The sequence below is a fragment of the Mesoplodon densirostris genome, chromosome 17 (assembly GCF_025265405.1).
Source record: "Mesoplodon densirostris isolate mMesDen1 chromosome 17, mMesDen1 primary haplotype, whole genome shotgun sequence".
Lineage (NCBI taxonomy): Eukaryota > Metazoa > Chordata > Mammalia > Artiodactyla > Ziphiidae > Mesoplodon > Mesoplodon densirostris.
In genome coordinates, this window is record NC_082677.1 from 23,885,688 (window position 1) to 23,913,478 (window position 27,791).

Here is a 27,791-nt window from a genome sequence, read left to right on the forward strand (position 1 = left end):
TCCCACTCCCTCAGGATCCATGGAGGAGGCATAGGTGGGGAGAGGATCAGGCCCAGGATCTCAGCAGGTTCCTGGGGGCCCAAAGGGCAGTGGAAACCTGGCCAAGCTCCCTTTTGATCCTCTGCCCTCCCAATGGTTCCCCAATTTACCCCTTTGGGCGTGGGATGCCTTTCCCTCCCACAGCCGCCCCTCAGGGGCACCAGTCTCGTCCCACCTCCACTTCTCCTCCCCCTTCACTCCCCCCATGCCCCACGTCCTACCCAGTTGCTGAGGGTTCCTCCTGTCCCCTTAGATGTCCGTGGTCCCCCACCGGTGCCTGGTAGGTGCCCTAGTTGTGAGGAGATGCGAATACTGTGTCCTCCTAGTATGCCGTCTTGACTCTGCCCCTCCTACATAATGTACTTTTAACTACATTTTCTTTCATGCTTTCTGTTTTTTATTTTCTTGACTCTGAATTTTCTGTTCCATTTATTTTTTTATTTTTTATTTTTTTCTTTTTGCGGTATGTGGGCCTCTCACTGTTGTGGCCTCTCCCGTTGCGGAGCACAGGCTCCGGATGCGCAGGCCCAGCGGCCATGGCTCACGGGCCCAGCCGCTCCGCGGCATATGGGATCCTCCCAGACCGGGGCACGAACCCGTATCCCCTGCATCGGCAGGTGGACTCTTAACCACTGCGCCACCAGGGAGGCCCTGTTCCATTTATTTATTTTTCCTCTTTCCTCTCCTTTCCTCCCCATCATAAGAAATTTCACAGTGTTTTTGTTTTAAATTTTGTATGACCTTTGGTTGGCCTATTTAAGCTCAAAATATAAGTCTCACTCCAGTTCAGGGAAATTTCTATTTTCCTTTCACACTTCTTCCCCTGTATTGTCTCTTGTCTCCATTTCTGGGTTATGTATCAAGTGGCTTTCGGAAATTCTAGATGTGTTCTCTATCTCTCTTAATCTTTTTTCTTATACTTCCTGTCTCTTTGGCCTTTTCTGTTGTATGCTGGAAGAAACCTTGAGCTAGATCATCCTGCTCACTATGTTATTTCATGAGTGTCCATTTTGCTTATTTGGCACATCCATCAAATTTGTTTATTTACCAAGATTACTGACTTACTTTTTCATAATCACGTTCTGTTTTGTAAGTGCAGTAGTCTTTCTGATCTCTTCATTGATGGTAATTATACAACAATTAAAATTTTATATTTACTATTTTAGCAGTACTTTTTTTCCTTTCCATTTTAAGTTTTATCTCGAGTAGTTTTCTTTTTCAAATGTTTAGTGATTCTTGGTTATCTCCTCAAGTTTCTTTGGGCACACGGCCAAGTGAGACATACAGGAGCCTGTCTTCTGCATGTGGCAGCCTCTTGTTCTCCTAAAGTCAGCAGGTACTGGGACATTGTCCCATTTCTCTGAGCTCAGACACCCTTCCTCCATTCACTGTTACCCAAGGGGCCGTGTCAGTGCTTGCTGCTATGTATGCAAGCGTGGGAAGGGAAGAGCCCACTGCCAGGCTCATCTCAGTGTAGTTCTCCAACTGGTCATCTTCATGACTGCCTCCCAGAGCTCCTTCAGAAACACAGCTAACTCAGCCCTAGTTTATCCTGCAGCTTGTTTCTCCACATAACTTATTTTGTCTCCTTTCTACCTTCTAGGAATTCAAAAATTTTTTTCTGATAGGCTGAGTGCACTTACTGATTTTGCATGGTTGCTGATTTTATATAGTCATTTGGAAAATAAAACCCCAAAAATGAGAACATACTTAAATTATTCAATGACAGAGAAAATTATCATAGAATACACTAGAAATCATGGTGAGAGCACTTTATGGAGAATGCATTCAAAGCTGTACCCTGAGATGCTCTACTCAGAGAAAGAAAAATCATAACTTTAAATCCAATCAGTACTCAAAACAGAAATGAATTAAGTATCCAGCCTAAGAATTTAGAACAAGAACAATAAACTGTACTGAAGGAAGTAATTAAGAACAGAAATTAATAACAAAATTTCAAGAAACAGCTGTTATAAAAATCCAACAGCTTGTTCTTTGATAAGGTCAACAAAATGAACAGATCTCTGGTAAGTCTAATGAAGAAAAGATTAGTAAAAATGCACAACTGCATTTCTACTGTTTCTACACAACAGTAGAAATGAGGGGCTAGAACCATAGTTTTAGAAAAGATTAAGTTTATATTACTATAGATAATACTATGCTAATGAATTGAATATGTGGATTAAGTGAATGGTTTTATGAGAAAATGTAAAACTCTAAAATGATTCAAAGAATTAAAATAAAGACAAATGAAAATGTGAGTGATTTCTAAAATTTTCTGAGAATTACTTCTCCCTAACAAGCTAAACCTGGATAATTTTCCAGGCAAGTTCATTAGAATTTTCAAGGAACAGATTTTCTTTCTGTGTTCTACGAATTGTTTCAGAGAAAGGAAAAAGATGAAGTAATTTAGAATTAATATTACTTAACTATCATCCCCATGATGTCACAATCTGGTAAAGGGAGAAGACACACATACACACACACACACATACACATACAGAGATTTATAGAGATTAACATCTGAAAGAAAATTCTAACTAATGGGATTTTTTTTTCTCTTAAATAATTTACCAAGACATAGTAAGGTTTTTTCTTGGAATGCAAAGATGACTAGCTACATATTATAACTTTTTTATCATATCACTGCAAATATGGTAGGTCGTGAGAGAAAAAAATTTGACTACCTCTGTAGTTGTAAAAAATGGGCATTGGTAAGTTAAAATCTATCAATTAAAAAAACATACTGAGCTAGAAATAAAATTTTTTCCCTTAATATATATAGTCTTCCAAAGCAATAACCAACATTAATGTCAGTGGTAAAATATTAGAACAGTGAACAACATAAGGGTATTTGCAACCCCTACCACTAACCAGTGTTGTTCTGCAAATTCTAACCTAGTGCTTCTCAATGTTATTTGATGAAAAACTCTTTTTAGTGAAGGGGAAAAAACCTTCAGTTTTGCATGGAACAAGGTTTGGGACTTGTTTTAGTCAACTTGATAAGACAAAAATAAAAAAAGGAGTTTGTCTAATTATTGGAAATAAGTAATTTATAGATGACAGCAATCTGCCCGTACAACCCAAGAGAATCAACTGAAAAATGCTTAGAACAAATGGAGTTAGAGTTGGTTATAAAACATTTATATAAGAATCAACAACTTCCTCAAATATAAGCAAAAAATTAATTAGAAAATAGGGGATAAAAAGATCTCATCAAAAAGCAACTATGGGGACTACCCTGGTGGCACAGAGGTTAAGAATCCACCTGCCAATGCAGGGGACACGGGTTTGAGCCCTGGTTCGGGAAGATCCCACATGCCATGGAGCAACTAAGCCTGTGCGCCACAACTACTGAGCCTGCGCTCTAGAGCCCGCACGCTACAACTACCGAGCCCGGCACTACATCTGCTGAAGCCTGCGTGCTTAGAGCCCATGCTCCGCAACAAGGGAAGCCACTGCAATGAGAAGCCCATGCACCGCAACGAAGAGTAGCCCCCGCTTGCTGCAACTAGAGAAAGCCCGTGCACAGCAACGAAGACCCAATGCAGCCAACAGTAAAATAAATAAATAAATAAAATTAAATAAAATAACAAAAGATTTAAAAAGCAACCATGTAAAAAATTGCTCAATCCCTAAAAAAAAACCTACCAAAACCCCCCAAACCTAACCACCCCCCAGAAAACCTGAGAACATTCCTGTGATCCATTAAAGTCAATTTGAACAAAGTAGAGATGGCTGATGCCCCTGAGTGGTAAAATCAATACTGTAATAACTACAGTTCTATCCAAATTAATTAGTGAGTTAAATGGAGTTCCAATAAATATCTCAATGGAATTTGATGTAGTTTGAAAAACTACATCTACACTTCAACTGGGAGAATAAGCACACGATTAAACAAGAAGTTTTATAAAAATACAGATAATAATTTGTGTGTTTGCTGGAGCAAGGAGGGCTTACACTATTAGCTATTAAAAAACATTAGAGACTCCCTTGTACTGCTGCTGGTAAAAGGGGAACTGGAGGGCTATCTGACGATACCAAATTCTAAAGAGTTTCCTAAATATAAAATTATTAGATCTAAAAGGTATACATCTATTCTGAGGAAATAATCAGAGATGCACACAAGTTGCTTATATAAGAGTGTTTATTTTTAAAATCATCTTAATGGAAAATTTGAAACAATTTGTTCAGCATAGAGGATTTGAAGATTTTGAAGTTTGGAATACAGTGCATCAATTACTACTGTGTTTTAATGACAAAGGAATATGCTCACCTACGTGAAACTGAAAAAAGGCAAGATTATAAAATAGAGTCTGGGTGAGTTTAGAAGCCTGCCTCTTCTTCTTATGGTACTTTGTGTGTGGATTACTTCGTCTCTCTAAGCCTCATCTGTTATGGATGATAGTAATGTTATTTACCTCATGACATTGTTTCTAAGATTATGTGAGAGAGAGCACATGGAGAGTTTATCCTAATGCCTGGCATGTGGAAGCCTGTAGATGTGACTCGAGGTGGTGATAAGCAGTTATAATTTCTGTATGTATGTAAATCAAGAAATGAAGGAAATATACTGACATGTTAAAGGAGCTTATCTCTGGGTGGAGGGTTTTTATGAGTGATTATTATGTTTTCCTTCATAGTTTTTGTACTTTCTACATTTTCGACAATGTATAAGTAAATTTTATGAGAAAAAAAATTTTTAAGTTAGAAATTTAATTTCTTAAAAAATTTTTTAAGTTAGAAGAAATTTAATAGGAACTATTTATGGGTGGGAGATAGAGAGCTGTGTGATTCAATGACTATTGTAGCTGAAAGTCTACAATAGTAGACTTTTCAGAAAACTGAAAGTTTATATTAAAATGATAGAATTAACAATAACTAGTAAGAAAGGAGTACACATTATTAACGCTATTTTTTCACTCTCCTACTTTACCCATGAGTATTTACTTCCTTGGATTTGGTTGGTCTCCTCTCAATATTTTGAGGTCATTTCCACTTTTTCTCATAGCCAAGGACATCTTTGTCCTTCTGGGCAAAGTTACTACTGTGGGGAGCCACAGAACCAAGACTCCTCTAAGCTGTCCCTGGCCCCAAACTCTTCTCCTGTTTTAAAAATCATTCAAAGTAGGGGTTCTTGAACTTCATGGCATTAACTCTCCTGCTTCTACTATCCTTTTCTTCGTGTTGAGTTGAGAGAACACTCTCTCCTGGGAGAAGTATGTCCTGCCCGTGTGATGGCACTTTAATGTTTACATAAAGCAGTCAAGCTGAACCATGTCAGAACACGCCCCATTGGAATTCAAACATGATTTTAAAATGACCCTATCCTAGTCTCCAGTTACTACAGCCTTGCTTTGGAACATGCCTTTAAACTCATCAGCTTTCTCAAGCATCCAGCCTTGAACACACCTGTTTGTTGTATAGTTGAGCCTTTGGTAAATTGCAACACGGAGAAGTGATTTCTGTAACCTCTAGGAGGAGCTGGTGACCCTTTTCTTTCTTGCTCTTAGCTTGGGCCCCCAGCACTGATCCCTGGCAGCCCTTCCTCCAGTGAGAGCAATCCTGGCAGGGTGGGCACAGAAAGTGGCACCGTTTGCAGCGTGGTCCTCATTTACCCAACACCACTTGGCCAGTGTTTACAGGAGGTTCTGCTCTTGGCATCTCCAAGATGATATTTTGTTTTTCCTAGTACTTCAGTACCTTCTCTGTATGGAGCTCTGTCTGAATGCAGGGAGATGAGCAGAGCAGTGAGAAGACACACACTCTTTCCCCTGGGAGCCTTCGTGGATGCACTTAAAACGTCGAACATTCAGGAACATTTATTCCTTGTCTCTCATTTGCATCTCTTCCTTCGTATTCCTGTGTCATGCTGCTTGAACTTGTATTCAGTAATGCATCTTTTTGTTTTGTATCACAGTTGTTTCTGGGTCTGTCTCTCTCATTATACTGTGATTTCGTTCAGGTTGGAGCTGGGTCTTCTTTGCATCTCTGTACCTTCAGCCTGAATCCAGGTGTCTGGAAAATGGTTGGTGCTTCACAAATTTGTGTTGAGTGAGATAAGATTTGACAGTGCCTCAGATGCTGTGTGTCATGTCCCTCTGGCTTAGAGTGCTTTGATATTCTTAATGTCCAAAGCTCAGTCCTTGGAACAGGAATGACTTATTTTGTATCTATCCAACGAGGTACTGCACTTATGTGTGAGAATCGCATCAATGAACCAGGAATACGCTTATAAAGCATGCAGATGCATCTGCAGTGGCTGTCAGTTCAGCAGAACAAATTAATTAGTTGAAATAATCCTTTGTGGCACCAAAAGAAAACCAGCCTCTCCCTAGTAAATATGGTTTGCTGCTTATATAGAATAATAATCCTGAGTGCAGTGGAGCTAGAGCCCCCGCTTCTGCCACCTGGAGCAGTGGTGTTGCATGATGATGCCTCATCAGTTCCCTTACCCTTCCCTCCTGCTCTGTTTTCTCCTCTCCCCTGTCCTTGCCTCTGTAACAGGATGCTGCGTGCTATTCTCTTCCCGTCCTCTTTTTTTCTTCCCTGACAGTCCTTGGCTTCATGATGTGGTATTTTGCTCTTTTATATTTTTACATATTAAAAACTGTATATCCATTGGGATTTTTAAATAAAGGAAAGCATAAAGAAACAGAAATGGTCTCCCTCACAGATAAACCTTCTTGATGGTTTGAGGAGGTAATATATTCACGTGGTTCAAAAATTTAAAAAAAAACACTACTTATGATGTTAAAGTTTCCTTCCTCTGCCTATCTACTCGCTATGCTTTTATCTCCAGTGATAGTTATAGTTAGCATTTTAGTATGTGGTTTACCATAAAAATGTCTAAAATATGATGTACACCAGCATATGAGTTAAAATGGATGTATGTGTATCTTTTCTATTTACATGGAATAGTCCCCCACAAAATTGCTCTAAACCTAACTTTTATTATTTAATGTGTCTTAAAGATCTCACCATAGGCAGCCCCTTCAGTCTATCTAATTCTTTGTAACTGCTGCATAGTATTCTGTTGTGTGGATGGTCTACCTTACAAGTGCCAGGTCCTTGTTAATGTGCATTAAGACTTTCTCCTGAACTTTTACTGTTTCAATAATACAAGTATGCCTCTCCTTTTTTTTTTTTTTTTTTTTTTTGCGGTACATGGGCCCCTCACTGTTGTGGCCTCTCCCGTTGCGGAGCACAGGCTCCATACGCGCAGGCTCAGCGGCCATGGCTCACGGGCCCAGCCGCTCCGCAGCATGTGGGATCTTCCTGGACCGGGGCATGAACCTGCGTCCCCTGCATCGGCAGGCAGACTCTCAACCACTGCGCCACAAGGGAAGCCCTGCCTCTCCTTTTATACATATCTTTGAACACTTCTGCAAAGGATGTGTACATTTTACATATCAATGTTTATTGCTCTCCAAAAACTAAATTAGTTTTTATTAACTTAGACACTCCACCAAAGTGCTGGGATGTACCTGATTCTCAATCAAACTTTTCTAGTTTCTCTCCCTGTGATAGAAGAAACATTTTATCTCATTGTTTTGATTTATATTTATTTGACTTTGTGTGAAGATGATGACTATTTTTAATTTACAGGCAGTCTGTAGTTTACCTGCCAACTTCCTCCTCCTATCCTTGGCCTTTTTCTGTTTGGTGGTTGTGTTTTCCTTGTTGGTTTTTATAAGGTCTTTAGCTACCTCCTCAGGCCTTCCCTGAGACTCCATCTAAAACAGGAACTGAGCCACTGAGCCTCACAACAGTATGTTTAATCCTCTGCATAGGATTATGGGTGGATATTTTTCTCACTTATTCATGGGCTTCCTTTTTTCTAGAATATAAACTCTTAAGGAGCAAGGATCTCATCTATCTTGTTCATTATCATTTCTCCATCATGTAGATCCAAGCCTGCCTCATCATAAGCACTCAGATATTGTTGAATGACTGAATAAAAGAATAATTGAATTAGCCTATGTATGTCATAAACATTTTTTAAAGTTTTTTTCCCCCAATTGAAGCTTTGAATTTTCATACAGCCAAATTTATTAATCTTTTTCCTTTATGATTTCTGGACCTTCCTCATTCCAAGTTTATAAATAAACTTACCCATGCCTCCTTTGGAAACTTCTATGGTTCCATCTTTTAGACTTAAATCCTAGGGCTCTATAAAATTTATTTTGATATAAAAATAAAGGATCTTGTCCTAATTTTCTCACAGTAGTTGGCTAGTCCATCATCATTCATTGAACTATCTCTCCTGCAAGGGTTTAGCACAACAACTTATGGTAAACTGTGTTTCCATGTAGTAAGTCTTTACCTAAACTCAATCAAATTGTTTTAATTACTGTAGTTTCATGATATGTTTTAATATTTGGGGAAGCTGGTTCTCCCTCATTTCTTTTCTTTTTTTATAGGATTTTTTTATTGCTATGATTGCAAATTTATTTTTTTCCATATAAATTTCAGGGTCATTTTTGCCAAGGCTGAAAAAACTATCTTAAAAATTATTTTAGGGCTTCCCTGGTGGCACAGTGGTTGAGAGTCTGCCTGCTGATTCAGGGGACATGGGTTTGTGCCCCAGTCCAGGAAGATCCCACATGCCGCGGAGCGGCTGGGCCCGTGAGCCATGGCCGCTGAGCCTGCGCGTCTGGAGCCTCTGCTCTGCAACGGGAGAAGCCACAACAGTGAGAGGTCCACATTCCGCAAAAAAAAAAAAAAAAAAAAAAAAAGTTAAAAACCCCCTATAAAACACATATTTTATATATGCATATTACTACATATTTCTTTAAAATAATTTTTTTTTAAAAAAATGTAGTGGGATTGCTGGGTCATATGGTAGTTCTATTTTTAGATTTTTAAGAAACCTCCATACTGTTCTCTATAGTGGCTGTATCAATTTACATTTCCACCAAAGGTGCAAGAGGGTTCCCTTTCCTCCACACCCTCTCCAGCATTTATAGTTTGTAGATTTTTTGATGATGGCCATTCTCACTGGTGTGAGGTGATACCTCATTGTAGTTTTGGTTTGCATTTATCTAATGATTAGTGATGTTGAGCATCTTTTCATGAGTGAGTTGGCAATCTGTATATCTTCTTTGGAGAAATGTCTGTTTAGGTCTTGTGCCCATTTTTGGATTGGGTTGTTTGGTTTTTTTGATATAAAGCTACATGAGCTGCTTGTATATTTTGGAGATTAATCCTTTGTCAGTTGTTTCGTTTGCAAATATTTTCTCCCATTCTGAGGATTGTCTTTTTGTTTTTTTTATGGTTTCCTTTGCTGTACAAAAGCTTTGAAGTTTCATTAGGTCACATTTGTTTATTTTTGTTTTTATTTCCATTTTCTAGGAGGTGGGTCAAAAAGGATCTTGCTGTGATTTATGTAATAAGAGTGTTCTGCCTATGTTTTCCTCTAAGAGTTTGATAGTGTCTGGACTTACATTTAGGTCTTTAATCCATTTTGAGTTTATTTTTGTGTATGGTGTTAGGGAGTGTTCTAATTTCATTGTTTTACATGTGGCTGTCCAGTTTTCCCAGCACCACTTACTGAAGAGGCTGTCTTTTCTCCTTTGTATTCTTGCCTCCTTTATCAAAGATAAGGTGACCAAATGTGTTTGGGTTTACTTCTGGGCTTCCTATCCTGTTCCATTGATCTATATATCTGTTTTTGTGCCAGTACCATACTACCTTGATTACTGTAGCTTTGTAGTATAGTCTGAAGTCTGGGAGCCTGATTCCTCCAGCTCCATTTTTCTTTCTCAAGATTGCTCTGGCTATTCGGGGTCTTTTGTGTTTCCATACAAATTGTGAAAATTTTTTTCTAGTTCTGTGAAAAATGCCATTGGTAGTTTGATAGGGATTGCATTGAATCTGTAGATTGCTTTGGGTAGTAGAGTCATTTTCACAATGTTGATTCTTCCAATCCAAGAACATGGTATATCTCTCCGTCTATCTGTATCATCTTTAATTTCTTTCATCAGTGTCTAATAATTTTCTGCATACAGTTCTTTTGTCTCCTTAGGTAGGTTTATTCCTAGGTATTTTATTCTTTTTGTTGCAATGGTAACAAAATCTTTTGTCTCGTATCTAGAACTGATGAGTTTAGTTTGTTCAGCGTTCATATTATCAAACTTAGAATGGTTTGGATATTAGAAGATGTTCCTTGGAGAAATGGGTTAATACATGTGGGAAGAATTAGCATCCTCTGACAAGATGGATTTAGGTTTTTTTTTTTCTTTTCTTTTTAAAAACAGCTCTATCGAAGTAAAATTGATTACAAAGAACTACACATATTAAATGTGTATAATTTGAAGAGTTTGTACATATGCATACTCTCATGATACCATCACCACAATTAAGGTAAAAGACATATTCAACACCTCCCAGAGTTTCCTTGTGTCCCTTTGTTTTTGTGATAACAACATTTAACATGAGATCTATCCTCTTAAATTTTGAAGTGCACAATACTATATTGTTAACTATAGCCACACAGCAGATCTCTATAACTTATTAATGTTGTACAGCAAATCTCTATATCTTATTAATATAGCATAACTAACTTTATACCCACTGAATAACAAGTCCCCATATCCGCCACCCCCTAGCTCAACCATTATTTCTCTTAGCAGATGTCCTCAAGGTTCATCCACATTGTTGCATATTGCAGGGTTTCTTTCTTTTAAAGCCTGAATAATATTCCATCCTATGTGCATAACTAAATTTTAAAAATTAATTCATCTACTGATGAACACTCAGGTTTTTTCTATATCTTGGCTACTATGAATAGTGCTACAAAGAACATGCAACTGGAGATACCTCTTTGATATCCTGAATTCAGTTCTTTTGGATACATACCCAGAAGTGGGATTGCTGGGTAATATGGTAGTTCTATTTTTGATTTTTAAAGGAACCTCCATTCCGTTTGTCATTCCCCAACCAACGATGAACGAGGGTTCCTGTTTCTCTACAACATTGTCAACACTTACCCTTTATTTGCTATCCTAACAGATGTGAGGTGATATCTCATTGTAGTTTTGATTTGTATTTCCCTGATAATTAATGATATTGAGCATCTTTTCATATACCTGTTGGCCATTTGCATGTCATCATTGGATAAATGTCCATTTAAGTCCTTTGCCCATTTAAAAAACTGGGTTATTTATTTTTGGCTATTGATTTGTATGAGTTCCTTATACATTTTGAAAATTAACCCCTTATCAAACATGGTTTACAAATATTTTCTCCCACTCTAGCTTGGCTTTCCATTCTGTTGATTGTTTCCTTTGCTGTATGGAAACATTTTAGTTTGATGTAATCCTACTTGTTTATTTTAGCTTTTGTTGCCTGTGCTTTGGTGTCACATCCAGGAAATCATTTCCAAGACCAATGTCAAATAGCTTTTCTGTTATGCTTTCTTCTAGGAGTTTTACAGTTACACGTTTTATGTTTAGGTCTTTAATCCATTTTGCATTGATTTTTGTGTATGGTTTAAGGTAGGGGTCTAGTCTGATTCTTTTGTGTGTGGATATCCAGTTTTCCTAACACCAGTTGTTGAAGAGACAACATTTCCCCATTGTGTGTTCTTGGCACCCCTGTCAAAGATTAGTAACAGTATATGCATGAGTTTATTTCTGGGCTCTGTATTCTGTTCCATTAGTCTATATGTCTGTCTTTATGCCAGTACATTGCTAATTTAATTACTGTAGTTTTGCAAAATATTTTGAAATCAAGAAGTGTGCTTCCAGCTTTGTTTTTCTTCCTCAAGATCACTTTGACTATCCTGGGTCTTCTGTGATTCCAGATGAATTTAGAATTGTTTTTTCTATTTTTGTAAAAAATGCCATTGGAATTTGGGTGGGTATAGCATTGAATCTAGGTTGTTTTGGGTAGTATGGACATTTTAATATTAATTCTTCCAATCTAAAAACACAGGATATCTTTCCTTTTATTTGTTCCTTCTTCAGTTCTTTCATCCATGTTTTGTAGTTTTCAGTATACAAGTATTTTACCTGCTGGTACTCAGCATGCAGTCTGCAGTCGCTGTTTGGGAGGCTCCCTGCTCTGTGAGGTAACGGTCCACGCTCAAACTCCATGAGGTCCTGATGGCCCCTTAAATGAGTTATTCATATACTATCTGAGAAAGCTCCTATTCACATCTCCCAATATCTTTAAAAGGCTTGAGTGCATACATAGGGGATGTCCCAGACAAGGCTTCTGATGGCAGGCCACCTATGGGCATCTCGCTTGGAGCACAGGTGGTGTCCACACTCTCAAAGGCCGAGGCCTGCGGGCTGCCATCTTGGGAACACCCGCTCTCCCGGGATTTAGGTTTGAACTTAGGTTAGATAGGATGTACTAGAACTTTTGAGTGTAAATGGGCCCTATAGTTCTAGATATGGCTGTTTATTAACTACTGACAAGTTATCCTTAATCTTAACTGCCTATTTTGGATGCATTTATACAGAAGATTAGATAACAAAAAAAGTCTAAGCTCTAGTCTTTATTTTGCTACTTAGGAGCCACTTAGCATTTGATAAAATACTTAAACTGAGTCTCTGATCCTTTGTTTCCTGATCTATGAAACAAGCATAATAATGCTCATCCATTCATTCATCAAATAACACTTTATTTACCTGCCTACCTTTGAGAATTGTTGTGAGGATCAAGTAACAGAATTCTGGTGTAATTTTTGTTTGAAAATGTTAAGGTCTTCTGGTTAAGCACTGCACTTTCAAAATATTTCATTGCTTATCTCCAGTCCCTCTTTCACCGAATCCCACTAAAAACACAATACACGAAATGTTTTTTAAAAAGGCACAATAAGCCAGTATGTAGAACAAAAGAACAGGCCAGGGGCTGGAGAAAACAAGCAAACAAACAAAGAAAAAAACCAGGATATCAGCACAATTTCAAGCTGTAAAGTAGAGCAGGAAAAGGCAGAACTCATTTTCAAGAAGTGGTAAACTGAATTTGAAGCAGTCCTGATACAAGTGTGGAATTGGAGGCACCTGGTACCTCTGAGGGCTAGGGTTGAAAAAAGGATGACTTGGAAATCTAACTCAGGAATGGTAAGACCCCTAGGATGCTTCCCTCATCTCACTGAAAGTTAAAAAAAAAAAAAAACAGTTGTAAGGATGAGGGATGAGGATGGTGGTGTACCAGGAAGGGAAGTTGGAATTGGGATAGAGGTAGTAATAGAGATATAAATCTTCTCCATGGTAGGAAGCCAAAAAAAAAAAATACTATTTAAAAAAAAGTAAGAAATAGAAGAATATTCATGCTTTGAAGGAGATAAATGACAGATGAAACCACACACAAAAATTGAACATGATTGTGTGGGTGAGGGAGAGGACTGGAGCTTCTTTTATTTTAATATAAGCCTAGTATAAGTAGTACTGTTGCTTGGTAGACTTTTAAACTATGTTCATATAGCGACAAAAATTAAAATGAAAGACTTTATGCCATTGTAGAGAATGAGTCTCTAGCACCAGGCTTGGCATCTAGGTATTTAATAAGTACTTGTGAAGTGGCTGAATGAATATTATTCAGTTATCTAGAAAAGTCTCCAATTTTACCCTTGTCATTGGTGCTAGGTAGAAATTAGAATTAAATAATGTGCTATAGGGATTCATGAATAGCATATTTGGATTGTCACAGTATAAGAAACCAGTCTTTTTATTCTGGAGACTATAGAATGTTGGAAGGCCTCTGAATATAGTTAAAAGAATAAAATGTCAATCTGAACTTTGAATTTATTTTATACTTTTCATCATGGAAGTTTGGGGGTTAAAAAAATACATGTATTGGTATGTGTTTATCAAGAGGTGACAATATTTTCTCTCTCAGAAAACCTCTTTGAGTTAGGCACTAACTTATGACATGGGCCTGATAACTTCCCTCTGCCTTTTTCTGTCGTTGACATGAGTTTATAACTTGGTCTGCTTAAAGATGTATGCAGTTGAGTATTGAGATTATCTGGCACCTAGTTCTTTGGTTTAATACTGTAAACACAGTAACTGAGTGTGGAAATTGTTGCTTCTTCCAAGAATATAATCAGAATGTCAGAAGCTAGAGATTTAGTTTTAGTAACATGATCTCCTATTTGAAGCAAAATATCCTCTCCAGGGAATCCAAAGTTCTGCTAGTATATGAAGTAACCAGTCAATGATAGGTATTCTTCTCCAGAATGGAAAGTGTTTTGGGAATTGCTCTATAGAATCAAGTCCAATATATATTTGTAAGTAGCCATGAATTTGTTGGGAAATAGAAGCTAGAGAAATTACCAAGAAATAGTATTGTGTAACATTTGTTAAGGAACTAATTTGTTTTGTTTTTCTTCGTAAGACACAGGTGAGTTTGGCTCACATTGTGTTTTCCTTTGTGTTATGCTGTACCAAATGGTCTAATATCTTGAACATGCACATTGGCTTTTTTTTTTTTTTTTTTTTTTTTTTTGGTACGCGGGCCTCTCACTGTTGTGGCCTCTCCCGTTGCGGAGCACAGGCTCCAGATGCGCAGGCTCAGCAGCCATGGCTCATGGGGGCCCAGCCGCTCAGCGGCATGTGGGATCCTCCCGGACCGGGGCACGAACCCGTGTCCCCTGCATCGGCAGGCGGACTCTCAACCACTGCGCCACCAGGGAAGCCCCACATTGGCTTTTTAATCTCACAATTTTACACTCACAGAGTTATTATTTGACTAAGGCACAATTATTTTTGCTACCTGGTTATGTAAGAAAATAATTTCACATGGAAATGGTACTTAAGTAAAAGTTTAAAAAATGAAATATCGTACCAGCTAAGGTCAAATACTTAATTGATTTGGGTGTCTTCTGTACAACCATGTTAATTGAAAACCATATTTTAAAATTTCATTGTTCCTAGAGTGAATTACTGGAATTTAAACGAGAGCAACAGGAGGAAGAAAGAGCCAAAATCCACCAGGCTGAACACAGGAGGTATAAATGGCAATAAAATAAGCATCCTTGGTTAAAACACTACCTATAAAGTTTTTTCAATGTTTTGGGGAAACACTAAAGTAATATTGAATACAGTAGTGGAATCTATATTACCTTTTTTTTTTTTGCGGTACACGGGCCTCTCGCTGTTGTGGCCTCTCCTGTTGTGGAGCACAGGCTCCGGACGCGCAGGCTCAGCGGCCATGGCTCATGGGCCCAGCTGCTCCACGGCATGTGGGATCTTCCCGGACTGGGGCACGAACCCGTGTCCCCTGCATCGGCTGGCGGACTCTCAACCACTGCGCCACCAGGGAAGCCCTCTATATTACCTTTTAATCTTTATATTATTGGGGTGTGGTATGTGTGAAGATGCCAGCTGCTATGCGTGCACACACACACATACACATACAATATCCAATTTTTCTGAACTGGTGGCATAAATTGACACTAGAAAGTGAAATCAGCTCTCAAGCTATATGTTTATTTAGGTCATACTTAATTTTCCCCCCATGAAACAAAGCATATTAATCCTTTGATATGATGCTTTACCATCTGTAGACTACTTTAGAATGATTGAACTAGTATAGATGGTAAGATACTCATACTTGAATATAAAAGCTCAGACAAGAACTATCATTAAAGTTGTTTTATGTTGACTAACACATTAGGGAAAAAATCTTAAAATAGAACCAGTAAGTAATTTTTAATAGTGGAAATAGTCTCTATCTTATTTCTAATGTCAGGCAGTAAGAGTGCCCAGAGTATCATGCTGATGTTGGACCAGTGCTAATAACTACCATAGATACCATTATTCTAGATTTTCCTAGGGAGCAGCTGAGTTATTTGAGGTTACTGTAGTGTGATTGTCTCAGGAGAAGAATTTAATGTAAAGGCTTTCATGATTTAAAGGAGCAAATTCTTTTGAAACTGACTGGCTTCATTTATGTGTTTAACCTTCCCACTATCACTAAAGTGTATTTTTAAATTGTGGTGGTTTCATTTTGTAAATGAGACTTTAAAAAGTGTTAATGGAAGCTCCCAATTCTGCTGCAGCGGCCAACTTTGGATGTGTACTCATATTATTTTGACTGGATTTTTCTGCTTCCATAGCCCAGTCAGAACAGTTTTAAAATATCAAATGTGAATTTATGTGTTCTTCTCTGGTTATAAGGAAACATAAAAACTCTGATACACTGGTTAGACTATTTTGTTGGGTAAAGGGGAACCGTTACTGCTACCTATTTTATAATAAAGTAGGTCATGAATTAGTTTAGTCTTTTACTTTTTTTTCTCTTTAAAAGTCTTCCTATTAAAAAACCTGATATTGTATTTCTATAACACTGGTTAGTAGTAGCCAGTTATTTCTCTGAATTTCTGAGAATTGGATTATAAAGCTTTAAGCATTTTAAAGATAGTGGTATGTCACATTAATAGGTCCCATTGCTAAGAAATTAATCTTCAATGGGCACCCAATAAAAATGCGTTATTTGATTAGAGGTGGAAAAGATTACTTTTTTGTTACAGGAACCTTGACCCTTATTCTTTATTTCCTTATTGCTGAATACCTAAATATTGGTGGCACTATTTATTTCCTACATCTCCTATTCTTTCTACTGATTCTAGTTAAATGTAGATCCAAATTTAATCCAATAGGAAATCTCTCTGGATAATAAACTCAGTAATCAGTTTTGAAACAACTGATCAAGTCTTTAAACATATTTTATGCTCTCTATCAGCTTTTGATAAAAGCTTATGTTTGTATTGTCCTTTGGAGTTTATAGTGAGCTTTTCTATGTTATCATATGAAAATACTCGTTCAGTTGTCTCTTAATGAATAAAATAGCGGTGTCCATTCCTGCTGAGGGCAACAATACAAACTATGTAGTTTGAGCATACGGAACATAAGTTAGGTTTTCTCCAGGGGTATAATTTTATTGGAGACAAAAAGACAATGTGTTTCCTACTGTTGGAAGTTCACATAGCAGAAGGTGCAGCCCTGAGTTTTATAATAGAAAGCTTGTAGATTCCTAATAAGCTTTACAATGAATCCCATAATGATTGAACCTGATTGCACCTGAACCTGACCCAGTGTAACTTTTTGAGTAAGAGAGGAAAGTTGAAGCTCCAGTAGGAAAAGACAGAGCACTGGGGTCAAGGATTTTAAAGGATCTGGGCCACAAGCTGGAAATTGGAAGGAACTGAACTGATTTATTGAAACTTGAACCATCCTTGAACAATAGTTTTTATCCTTAGAAGAACATTCAGAGCACTAGCTTGACAGCAATGAAATGTATGAATTTTCTAACACCAGTAAACAAAAATATAAACTGGTACTTTTTTCCCCTATTTGAATTTGTTACTGAGTCCAAGCTCGTACTTCTCGTCCCATGACAGGCCAATAAATCAGAGATGAGGTGCTGGGGCAAGGAATAGCGACTTTATTCGGAAACCGGCAAACTGAGAAGATGGTGGACTCGTGTCCCAAAGAACCATCTTGCCTGAGTTAGAATTCAGGCTTCTTTTATACTAAAAGGGGAGGGAGTAAAGTCAAACATTTCCTGGTTCCCGTCAGCCTCCAGTGGGGATGTGTTAATTTCTTCCTCCCTGCAGTCATTCACAGGTGGGCCTGGTCAGAATGCTCCCTGTGAGCTAAACAAAGGTATTTTACCTCATTATCTGAGAGGAAAGGTTCTCAAAAATGGGCCATTCTGTATAATTTAAGCTTATAGGCAACAACCCTTTAGTGATTAACTTGTAGTAGAATACAAAAGATTCTTCCCTATTACAAATTCTTGATAGAAATTGAAAAAGGTAATCTGTTTACCACCCATGATCTCTAGTTGACCCACTCTGCTGTCCTCTTAGTAACATGCTTAAAAGTGAATCACATCACCTTGTGTGCATCACAAGTCATCCATCTTCAAAGTGTTTGAGTGAATTGAGTGCAATGGACAATGAACTACATTCACTACCATGGGTAATTTCACAATGCAGCTGCGGTCACAGAAGCAGGCCGAGGTGGGGACCATGCACCTGGACAATTCATTCATTCACCTCTTACATATCAGGGCACACTCTGTGAAGGCTTTGTTCTAGGCACTGGGAATAGGCGTAAACAAGGCAGAGAAAGTCCCTGACTGCATGGAATTTACAATCTGGAGGAAAGAAACAGAAGTCAACAATTTAACGGCGAGATTATTTCAGTGATACACACCAGGAGGACCACATCACAGAGTGATGTTAAGAGAGAGATTGGAGACGATAGTTCCTCAATGAAGAGGTGACATCCAAAAACAAGAGCTGGTCACATAGAGATGGGGGGGCCGCAAATCATACAATGGAATGCCCCCTCTTTTTTTTTTTTTTTTGCGGTACACGGGCCCCTCACTGTTGTGGCCTCTCCCATTGCGGAGCACAGGCTCCGGATGTGCAGGCTCAGCGGCCATGGCTCACGGGCCCAGCCGCTCCGCGGCATGTGGGATCTTCCCGGACCGGGGCATGAACCCACGTCCCCTGCATCGGCAGGCAGACTCTCAACCACTGAGCCACCAGGGAAGCCCTGGAATGCCCCCTCTTATCAAGCATAGGAACAAAAGCAAAGGCCCTAAGTCAGGAATGAGCTTGGTCTTTCTGAGTCCCAAATGATTTGATTATAGATGGTGAGGAAGAGAATAATACAACATGAGGTAAGAAAGGTAGGCAGGAAATAGAAGATTCTGTAAGCCAATGATTTTATTCTAAGACTAATAGGAGTCATGGGAGGGTTTTAAACAGAATTCCAGAAGGCATGATCCCTTTTATAATTTAGTGAGGTGGTTGTATGGAGAACAGACTGCAGAAGGCAGGAGTGGAAGCAGAAGCAAGATGGGAGATGATAGGGATTTGTACTAGAATGGTGGTCATCAAAAGAAATGGGTGATTTAGGATGTGTCTAGTGGGTGGAGCCAACAAGAATTCTAGTGGATTGGATGTGGGGTGGGATGGGGGATATTGAGGGAAAGCCCATCTTTGTTACTGACAAAAAGACTGGATAAAAACAGCCCCAGGCATATAGACCATCCAGAATACCATTGGTTGTGTAGTTTTAGGGGGATCAAGGTCAGTTCTGTCTTCCTTAATATTCAAGTCTCCAGCTCAAGTATCTTACTTCGATCTGCATGCTGAGAGGTCTAGAAAAGGTGACTTAAACATTCAGCTCTGCAGTGAACCAGGCTGACCAGAATATGGCACCTGGGTAGATTTTATGGTGAGAGATAAAAAAAGCCTTCTAATAACTAAGATGTGACCACTGCCAGATGCAGCTTTGAGTTGAGGAGAAAACAGCAACCCCATAAGCCAGAGACTAACCTGGGTCAACATGCAGTTGGCATTTTAGCTGGCACACTGAGCAAGACCACTAGGCAAACCCCCAGCCTCTGACTTTGCCACTCAGCAGTCATTATCCTCAAAGTTCCCAAATCTCCCACAGTCGCTGACCTACAGCCACCCACCATGACCACATTCGCTAAACTTCATGACTAAAAAGGAGGCTAACTTGACTGGGTCCTGCCTATCCTCCCTTCCACAAGCATGGATTGAGTGGTTGCTGTGCTCCAGGCACTCTGTTTCTGCTGAGAAGCTTATGGTCTTCATGACACTGTTCCTCAATAATCCGTTCACATCATAGGGTACCTGTTACAATGCTATTTCTCCAGCCACCATGTCCCTGACTCTACTCAGCCATACATGGGCAACTCAGAGCATGGTGTGGCCTTTTTCTTTTTTAAATTCAAAAATTGTAAGATATAACACACAGAAAGTCCATGAAATGAATATTTAGGATGATTAATTATAAAATGGACATCCAGGTAACCAGCCCCAGGAATAGAATATAACCATCATCCTATAGGTAACCTTATCCTGACCCTTATGATAATCACTTCTTGCCTTTATTGTTTTACCTCCTATATGTTAAACTTAATTTCTGAAATTGGTTGCTGCAAGTATGACCGAACATCAGGGAAGAATGTACCCCACCCTTCTTTTGAAAGCTTGGGCTTCCTTCTTCTGATATTTCCCTTTTCCCACACTCTCTTCCTATTTTCCTTCCAGTTTTCACTAATGGGATTTACCTTAGCAAGACTGGCAGTGGGGTACAGGATATATGGGAGGGACATCTGTCTTGTAAAAACAGCACCACAGAGCTATGTTTGGTTTCTCTTTATATTTTAGTTCTTGCTGAAGCTTCCACCTTTCCTCAGCTTCTGGGGTTCACTCCTGGCATGGCCCTGAGGGGTATGGTTGCTTGGGTGACCAAGGCTCTTGTAGAACTGGTAGAGGTGGGTAAGTGAAACTCTGAAGTTAAGAATTTATGCCCCTTTTGGTGTGAGCCAAGACTGGCACCGGCTCCACCAAAGGACTGTTCACAGCATGTCATATGGTTAATGTGAAAAGAAGTGTCTGTAGAAATCTTCTGAGCTGAATAGGGGAAGGCAGCAGTCCCCACAGCCCGTTCAGACAGCACAATAGGTTCTCAGAAATCTCTCAGCCCTGCAGCAAGCTTTCCACTTACACACATTTTTCATTGTTTTAAAGGGTAAATAATGCTTTTCTGGACCGACTCCAAGGTGAAAGTCAACCAGGTGGCCTCCAGCACTTTGGAGGCTATTGGAATATGAATAATGGTAACAGCTGGGTGAGTTTTATTATATTTTTCTAAAAAAAAAAACCTTTCAAAGTTGAAGAATAAAAACAATGAGAGTTTTAAAAATACGTTGTGGCCTTCTCCCCAGATACTATTTTTTTTTTGGTGTGCTATTCAACTGTGTGATGGGCAGTCAGCCAGGGTGATTACTGTAAATTCCACAATAGCTTCTGAGAGATGGAGAAGGTCCTGATTTCAGCTCCAGTCAATGCCAATCACAATAAAAAATGACACCTGCCCTTTGTTTGCTGTGTGATTGCCTGGACTGCAAGGCTTTTTAAAAAATCACCCTTTGCCCAGACCTAAAACAAAAACAAATGAACATTTTTTTTCAGGAAGATTTTCAGTGAAATATGGTTATAAAAATAGTAAGCATTCTCTTGTAATATATTCTTTCAGTGAAACTAGCATGTCAAAGAAACCAGCATGTAATTTTTCACTAAAAAATGATTTTTAAAAACCCCTACAGCAAAATGCACTTTTTGAAAATGAAATGTTCTTACAGATTTCCGTGAAGAAAACCTTGCAACTGTGTTGTAATATGTGTGTAATGTGTTTTGTGTGCACAATATATTATTGAAACAGCACCAAAGCTTTGGAATGTATGGGATTGTGGGGTTTGCAATGTGTACAGAATCAAAACTAACTACAGTGGGTTTTATAATTTAATTGAAGCCCAAGTGTATATGTGCCTACTCAAAAAAAAAAAAAAAAAAAAAAAACCCAGAACAGATAGAAACCTTTAAACTGGTAAAATACAACAAAGTAATCAAATGCTTGCTGACCTGGAAACTCTAGAGGAGATCACCCCTTAACAAATACTTGATGGACAAAAGATTTTTGAGAAGACAATCTGTTAGAAATCTTATATGCATGTTTCCTTGGAATGCATCTAGTGGTTAAAATTTATGGATAGATTTCAAAAATGTATATATATATTGAAGATAATTAAGTGTAGGCAAATTTGTAGAGAATGCACAGTGGATGTGTCTATTTATAATGTATGCTCATGTGTATCACTGTGGCATTCAGAATAGGGACAATATGCAAGAGAGAAAAAAGAATCAAAACACAGTATCTTTGCATCTTGTGTGAAATTGACAAATTACTGACTTATAAGAATACATGAGTAAGAGTCATGTGGAAAATAGGGCATTGTGAATTTAAGACTATCCAAGTTTATAGAATTTATAAGTTGTGAAATGTGATTGAAACTCAGATTTTGGACAGGACTTGGAAACTTGCTGTACATTTTCTCCTCTACTTAATAATTCCCCCCCCCCGACCACCACCAATTTAGAAGGTACATATACATAGAAAAATACCTGGGATTGAAGGGAAGATGATGGGAGAGAGTAAATGAAGACTGCATGGGCTGCTGTTAGGAGAATGAGGATATGGGAGTCTGGCTCACCACTGACTACTGGTAGGTCTTAAGTAAGTGAGCTGTGAATCTCCACTTAGGTTCCTCACAGATAAAAAGAGAGGAACATTGCTTTCTCATGATGTGATGTGAGTGAGGATGATTGAAGATTCCTTAGTAAGATAGGCATATCCAAGTCCAAAGTGTATATTGGCTTCTCCCTTGCGTGAAAGAAGAAGTGACACAAAGGTGAGAACTTGCTCAGTCTCCCATCTCCACCTCACTTACCTATACACATGTCTGCTTTTCCTTATGGACCAGATTCTATCTCCTCCACCTACTGGGGGACTTTGTTCTAACAACGTTCTTCTCTCTCTCCTGAACTGTCAGCTGTCATCTTGACTAGAAAATTCCCATCAGCAGAAAACTTAAATAAATATACATTATATATTGAAGCCCCTTTCCCTCTTGCTACTGTCCTGTTTCTTTGTTCCCCTTTAGAGAAAAACTTTGAGGTATCTATCCTGTCTCCAATTTCTTTCCTCCCTTTTCTCTTAAACCCAGTCTAATCGGAATTTAGACCATATCTGTCTAACCACAATGTTCTTCTCATGGTTACTGACATTGTCTACATTACAAAATCAAATGGTTATTTCTCTATTTTCATCTTTTGACCGATCAGCATCATTTGTCATGGTGAATCACTGCCTCCTCTTTGAACCTCTTTCTTTACTTGGCTTCTGAGACACTGTACTCTCCTGGGTTTCCACCTGTTTCAGTGGCCACTCCTTTCTGTTCTCCTTTGCTGAATCCCCTGTATCCTTCTGTCCTCTTAACACTGGAGTGCCTCAGGGATCCACCTTGGACCATCTTCTTGACATTCATTTAATACCTTCATGGCCTCATTCATTCTCATGAAATTAAATACCAATATGCTCTGTACTCCCAAATTTCAATTTCCAGCCTAGACCTCTTCCTCTAGACTTGCAGATCCATTTGTCTACCCAACATCCCTATTTGCATGTCTAATAGACATTTCAACCTTAACATGTCTAAAACTTCACCTTTGATCCTCTTTACCCCAATGCTCTATCTGCACTTTTTCCTGTTTGCATAACCGTACAACCCATCTCTCACATCCTCACAGCTGACCCATCGGCGAATCTTCTTGACTCTTCCTTCAAAATAGATCCCAACCTCTATCACTGCTCATCTCAATTCTTGAAATAGTCTCCTCGATGGTTTCCTTGCTTCCACACTTACCCACCTAGAGTCTGTTCTCAATATGAGACTGAAAAATAAGTCAGACCCTGTCACTCCTCTGCTCAAAGCCCTCCAATGGCTCTGATAACTCTCCAAATGTTTGGAGTAAGAGCCAAAGTCCTTAGAGTCAAAGCCAAAGGATTTCTCCTTACTAATCCTTACAGGGGCTCCATGATCTAGACCCCACTCTTCTCCTCCTACTGCCCTTCATGCTCATTCCTCCCAGCCATGCCAGCTTTCTGGCTGTTGTTTGAAAACGTAAGAACTGGCTGCTCCCTCCGTACTCTTCTCCAAAGTGTCCACATGATGTGTTCTCTGTCAAGTATTTTCTTGAGTTCCAAGAATTCCTTGGCCGTTCATGTAATGCTGCCTCCTGTGCCCTTACCCCAGGCTCTTGTCATCACCTTTGCAGTCTCCATTTCTTTATGCAGTAGCACTCTGCAACTTCTAACCTAATTTTCTAACATCATTGTCTTGGATGTTTTGTTGGCTAATTACTCTTATTCTCTCCCTGTGGTAATTTATGTTCCATCTTCCATCAGAGCAGGGCCCTTTGACTGTTTTGTTCACTGATATATCCCAAGCGTAACACAGTGACTGGAACTTACCACAAGCACAGGGAAACATGTGGTTGTGGCGGAGGTCACCCAAATGACAGAGATTTAGAACCAAATGATTTGATTTTCTAAAATGATTAGATACTGAATTTAAAATAACTATGTATAAAACATTTGATGGAATAAATACTGGACTTGAAATGATGAGCAAAAACAAGAGATAAAGACAACCAGGAAGATTTCAAAGAGAGCAAAGCAGAACTTCTAGGAATAAAAAAATATAATCTTTGAAATTAAAGCACCCAATGAATTTATAACAAAAAGAATACAAATTAAGAACTAAACCAAAATATCATTTTTCATCTATTATTTGGCAAAGCACAAGAGACTGACAACATACTGTGTTGGCAAGATGGGGGAAACAGTTTCTTTCACACTTTGTTGGTGGGAATTCAAAATGATTTAAACCATATCTAGATTAGTTACTGTCTCCCCATAAAATAAAAACCAGGCCTACACATATTACAGAAAAGTTTTACTAAATGTTCAAGAAACAGATTATTCCAAATGTCTAGAATGTTTTCCAGATAAATGAAAAGGAGGGAGTATTCTTCCAAAGGATTAAGCAGGTGAATGTAACTGTGAATCAAAATCAAAGATTATATAGAAAATAAATTATAGGCCAGTCTCACTCATAAACATAGATTAAAAAAAACATAACAAAATTTTGACAGATTCAATAATGAATTTCTTAAAAAAAGCATAGTATGTCCTTATCAAATGATATTCATCCCAGAAATACAAGCTTGGCTTATCACAAATAAACGAACAAAAAAAACCCCCCAAAATCTCAGAGATAATTTACCTCATAACTTATAGGAGAAACACCATATGATCATCTCAATAGATAGAAAGAAAGCATTTGATAAGTTTCAATACTCATTTGCAGTAAAAACTTCTAGCAAACTAGAAAAGGAAATTTCTTTAGCTAATACAGGGATCAAAGTTCTATAATAAAAACACATCAAAAGCTTTTTTTTTGAATCAGATATAAGCATTGAAAAGGAGAAAATTTATAAATAACAGATACAATTATCTACCTAGAAAATCCAAAAGAATTTATATTAAAATTATTAGAATAAATAAGGGCCTAGCCATGTTGGTAGATATAGGATCAAAATAAAGAACTAACTTTGTCTCTACACGTGGAGAATCAACAAAAGAACCTAATAAAAAGGTAAAACCAAAAATGTATATCGCCTTTAAAATACATATAAAATTTTATAGAAAGATATTAAGGAATAAATAAATAAATGGTGTTTTACCTTGTTAATGGATACAAATGAGCTCTCAATCTGTTGATTTAGTTAAATTCTAATCAGAGCAAAGAACCAAGAATAGCCAATTCACTCCTAAAAATATAGAAGTACATATGGGACTTGATAAAATATTTAATATGGTATAGAATTGGCACAGGCCGACCCAACTATTTCTAGAGTTTTGTTGTATGACAACAGGCAGAGCCCATCATAAGGGGAAAATGGACTCTTCAACAAATGCTGTTGGGACAATTGAGTACCCACATGAAATCATAAAAAAAAAATCAATTCCAGGTAGAGTAAAGTTTATAAATAGAAAGGAAGACTTTTTAAATTCTAGAAGAAAATACACTATTTATAAAATTGAGCTAGGGAGGATTTCATAAGACCCAAGGTATAAACTAAAAAGAAATGATAAATATACATTAAAATAAAACATCTGTTCATCAAAGGACACCATACAAAAATAAGAAAAGGTATAAACTAAACTTTTATTGTGGATATGTTTTATAAAAAGTGGACAAGAGGTTAGTATACAGAATATATTTAGAATGTGGCATTTGTTTAGAAGTTGGTAGATAACAATTAAGCTCCTACAAGGAATGAGAGAGGAGAGCTCACAGATGGGGCTTGGAGGATATGTTGGAATCAGTAAAAAGCCAAAGACAGAGAAAGAAAGGAGGAAGGCAGAAAATATGATAAAACTATGATGAAAGCCAAAGAAAGAAAAACTTGTTTCTTGAAACATCATATAGACACTAAATGGTAGGCCTTTGATCAGCATATTTTGGGTAGAAAAATTAGACTGATCTTTATTTTTAAAACTTTTTCTAATTTAAATCACATTCTTCTCAGGTTACTTAATACATATTTGTTCTTTGATTATTTATTTATAATTTTTATTTTTTAAAAAAATTTATTGGAGTATAGTTGATTTACAACGTTGTGTTAGTTTCAGATGTACGGCAGAATGATTCAGTTATACCTATACATGTATTCATTCTTATTCAGATTCTTATATAGATTATCACAGAATATTGAGTAGAGTTCCCTGTGTTATATAGCAGGTCCTTGTTGGTTATCTATCTTATATATAGTAGTGTGTGTTAATCCCATGCTCCTGATTTATCCCTTCCCCTCCCTCTGGTAACCATAAATTTGTTTTAGATATCTGTAAGTCGGCTTCTGTCTTGTAAGTAAGTTCATTTGTATCATTTTTAAAAAATTAGATTCCATATCTGAGTGATATCATATGATATTTGTCTTTGTCTGACTTACTTCACTTAGCATGATAATCTCTAGGTCCATCCATGTTGCTGCAAATGGCATTATTTCTTTCTTTTTATGGCTGAGTAATATTCCATTGTATATATGTACCACATCTTCTTTATCCATTCTTCTGTCGATGGACATTTAGGTTGCTTCCATGTCTTGGCTATTGTCAATAGTGTTGCAGTGAACACTGGGATGCGTGTATCTTTTCAAATTATAGTTTTCTCCAGATATATGCCCAGGAGTTGGATTGCTGGATCATATGTAATTCTATTTTTAGTTTTTTAAGGACGCTCTATACTGTTCTCCATAGTACCATATTCTTTGACAATTTAAAACTGCTTTTATATTAAAAATTTGCTTTTGGTCTTCTAGCATCCTTTATTACTTTTCATGATGCATCTAGGGTAGGATGTTTAAAGAATCACTTCAAACGATCCTTTCTCTGATACCAGTAGGTAAGACCCTTTGACATGCTGTAGCAATGCTGAATCCAGTGTCTTCAAAGGCAGTTAAGCATTTGCCATGATCCATGAGGCAACCTGAAATTTTAGTTTCCCAGAATGTTAGAACATCAATAGTCTGAATCCCAGGTGTACCTTGGCCCAGCAGTCTGGGAGGCTTGATGGAGATGTCATGACTATTTGCACATAGTGGGGGGAGGGGACTCAGTTAAGTCTGTCTCCTTTCCTCAATGTCCCCTTAGAAGTCACCTTCCTGCTGTATAATACAGTGCACCTCTACTGCATACAGTTCCGTTTAAATTGCTCTGTTCCATACTATATTTGCCCTGTCCTTGCTGTAACTATGGAGGTGGGTGACAATATTTGTGAACACTATTAATTGTGACCTGTGTTAGCCTCTCTCAGAACACAGCTGATGAGCTGTCCATTCAATAAGCCATTACATTGTTGACAGAGACCATTTTGTGACTCAAAATGGAACTTGAAAATTAAATCATTTCACTGGGACTTGAAATCATTAAAAAAATAATCAGGTAGAGTGTTTTTTAGAGGAACTTCATTTTGGATTTACGAAAGCTTTGAATTTTGTTGCTGGTACTAATTTTTGTTTTCTTTTTCTTCCAGGATATATGAGAAATATTTGCTTACATCTGGCCTTTGTCAACTGACCTTGAAAAACCACGAGATGTTTTTCCTTCTTGCAGCTTTGTTCAGCCTCACTATTTTTACCTTGACTTCAACTGCCCACCCACTCAGCTGAGCAGCTGGGGATGACTGGTTTCTCCCTGTCATTATGCATGTTTGTAGGAGCTGATTACTGAACTCATATTTAATCTCTACTGCCAGTGAAATGCTGCATTATTTTTCTA

At 38.0% G+C, this 27,791-nt stretch overlaps 1 protein-coding gene across 1 annotated transcript in view; it reads left to right on the top strand.

Annotated features, from left to right (window-relative positions):
- Positions 1-27,658, top strand: part of EPSTI1 (epithelial stromal interaction 1) — a 103,726-nt gene extending 76,068 nt beyond the window's left edge. Inside the window, exons 9-11 of the mRNA XM_060080069.1 lie at positions 14,928-15,001; positions 20,576-20,675; positions 27,547-27,658. Coding sequence (XP_059936052.1) covers positions 14,928-15,001; positions 20,576-20,675; positions 27,547-27,555 — 183 coding nt within the window. The 3' untranslated portion in view covers positions 27,556-27,658. The remainder of the gene's footprint in view (positions 1-14,927; positions 15,002-20,575; positions 20,676-27,546) is intronic.
- The last annotated feature ends 133 nt before the right edge of the window (positions 27,659-27,791 follow it).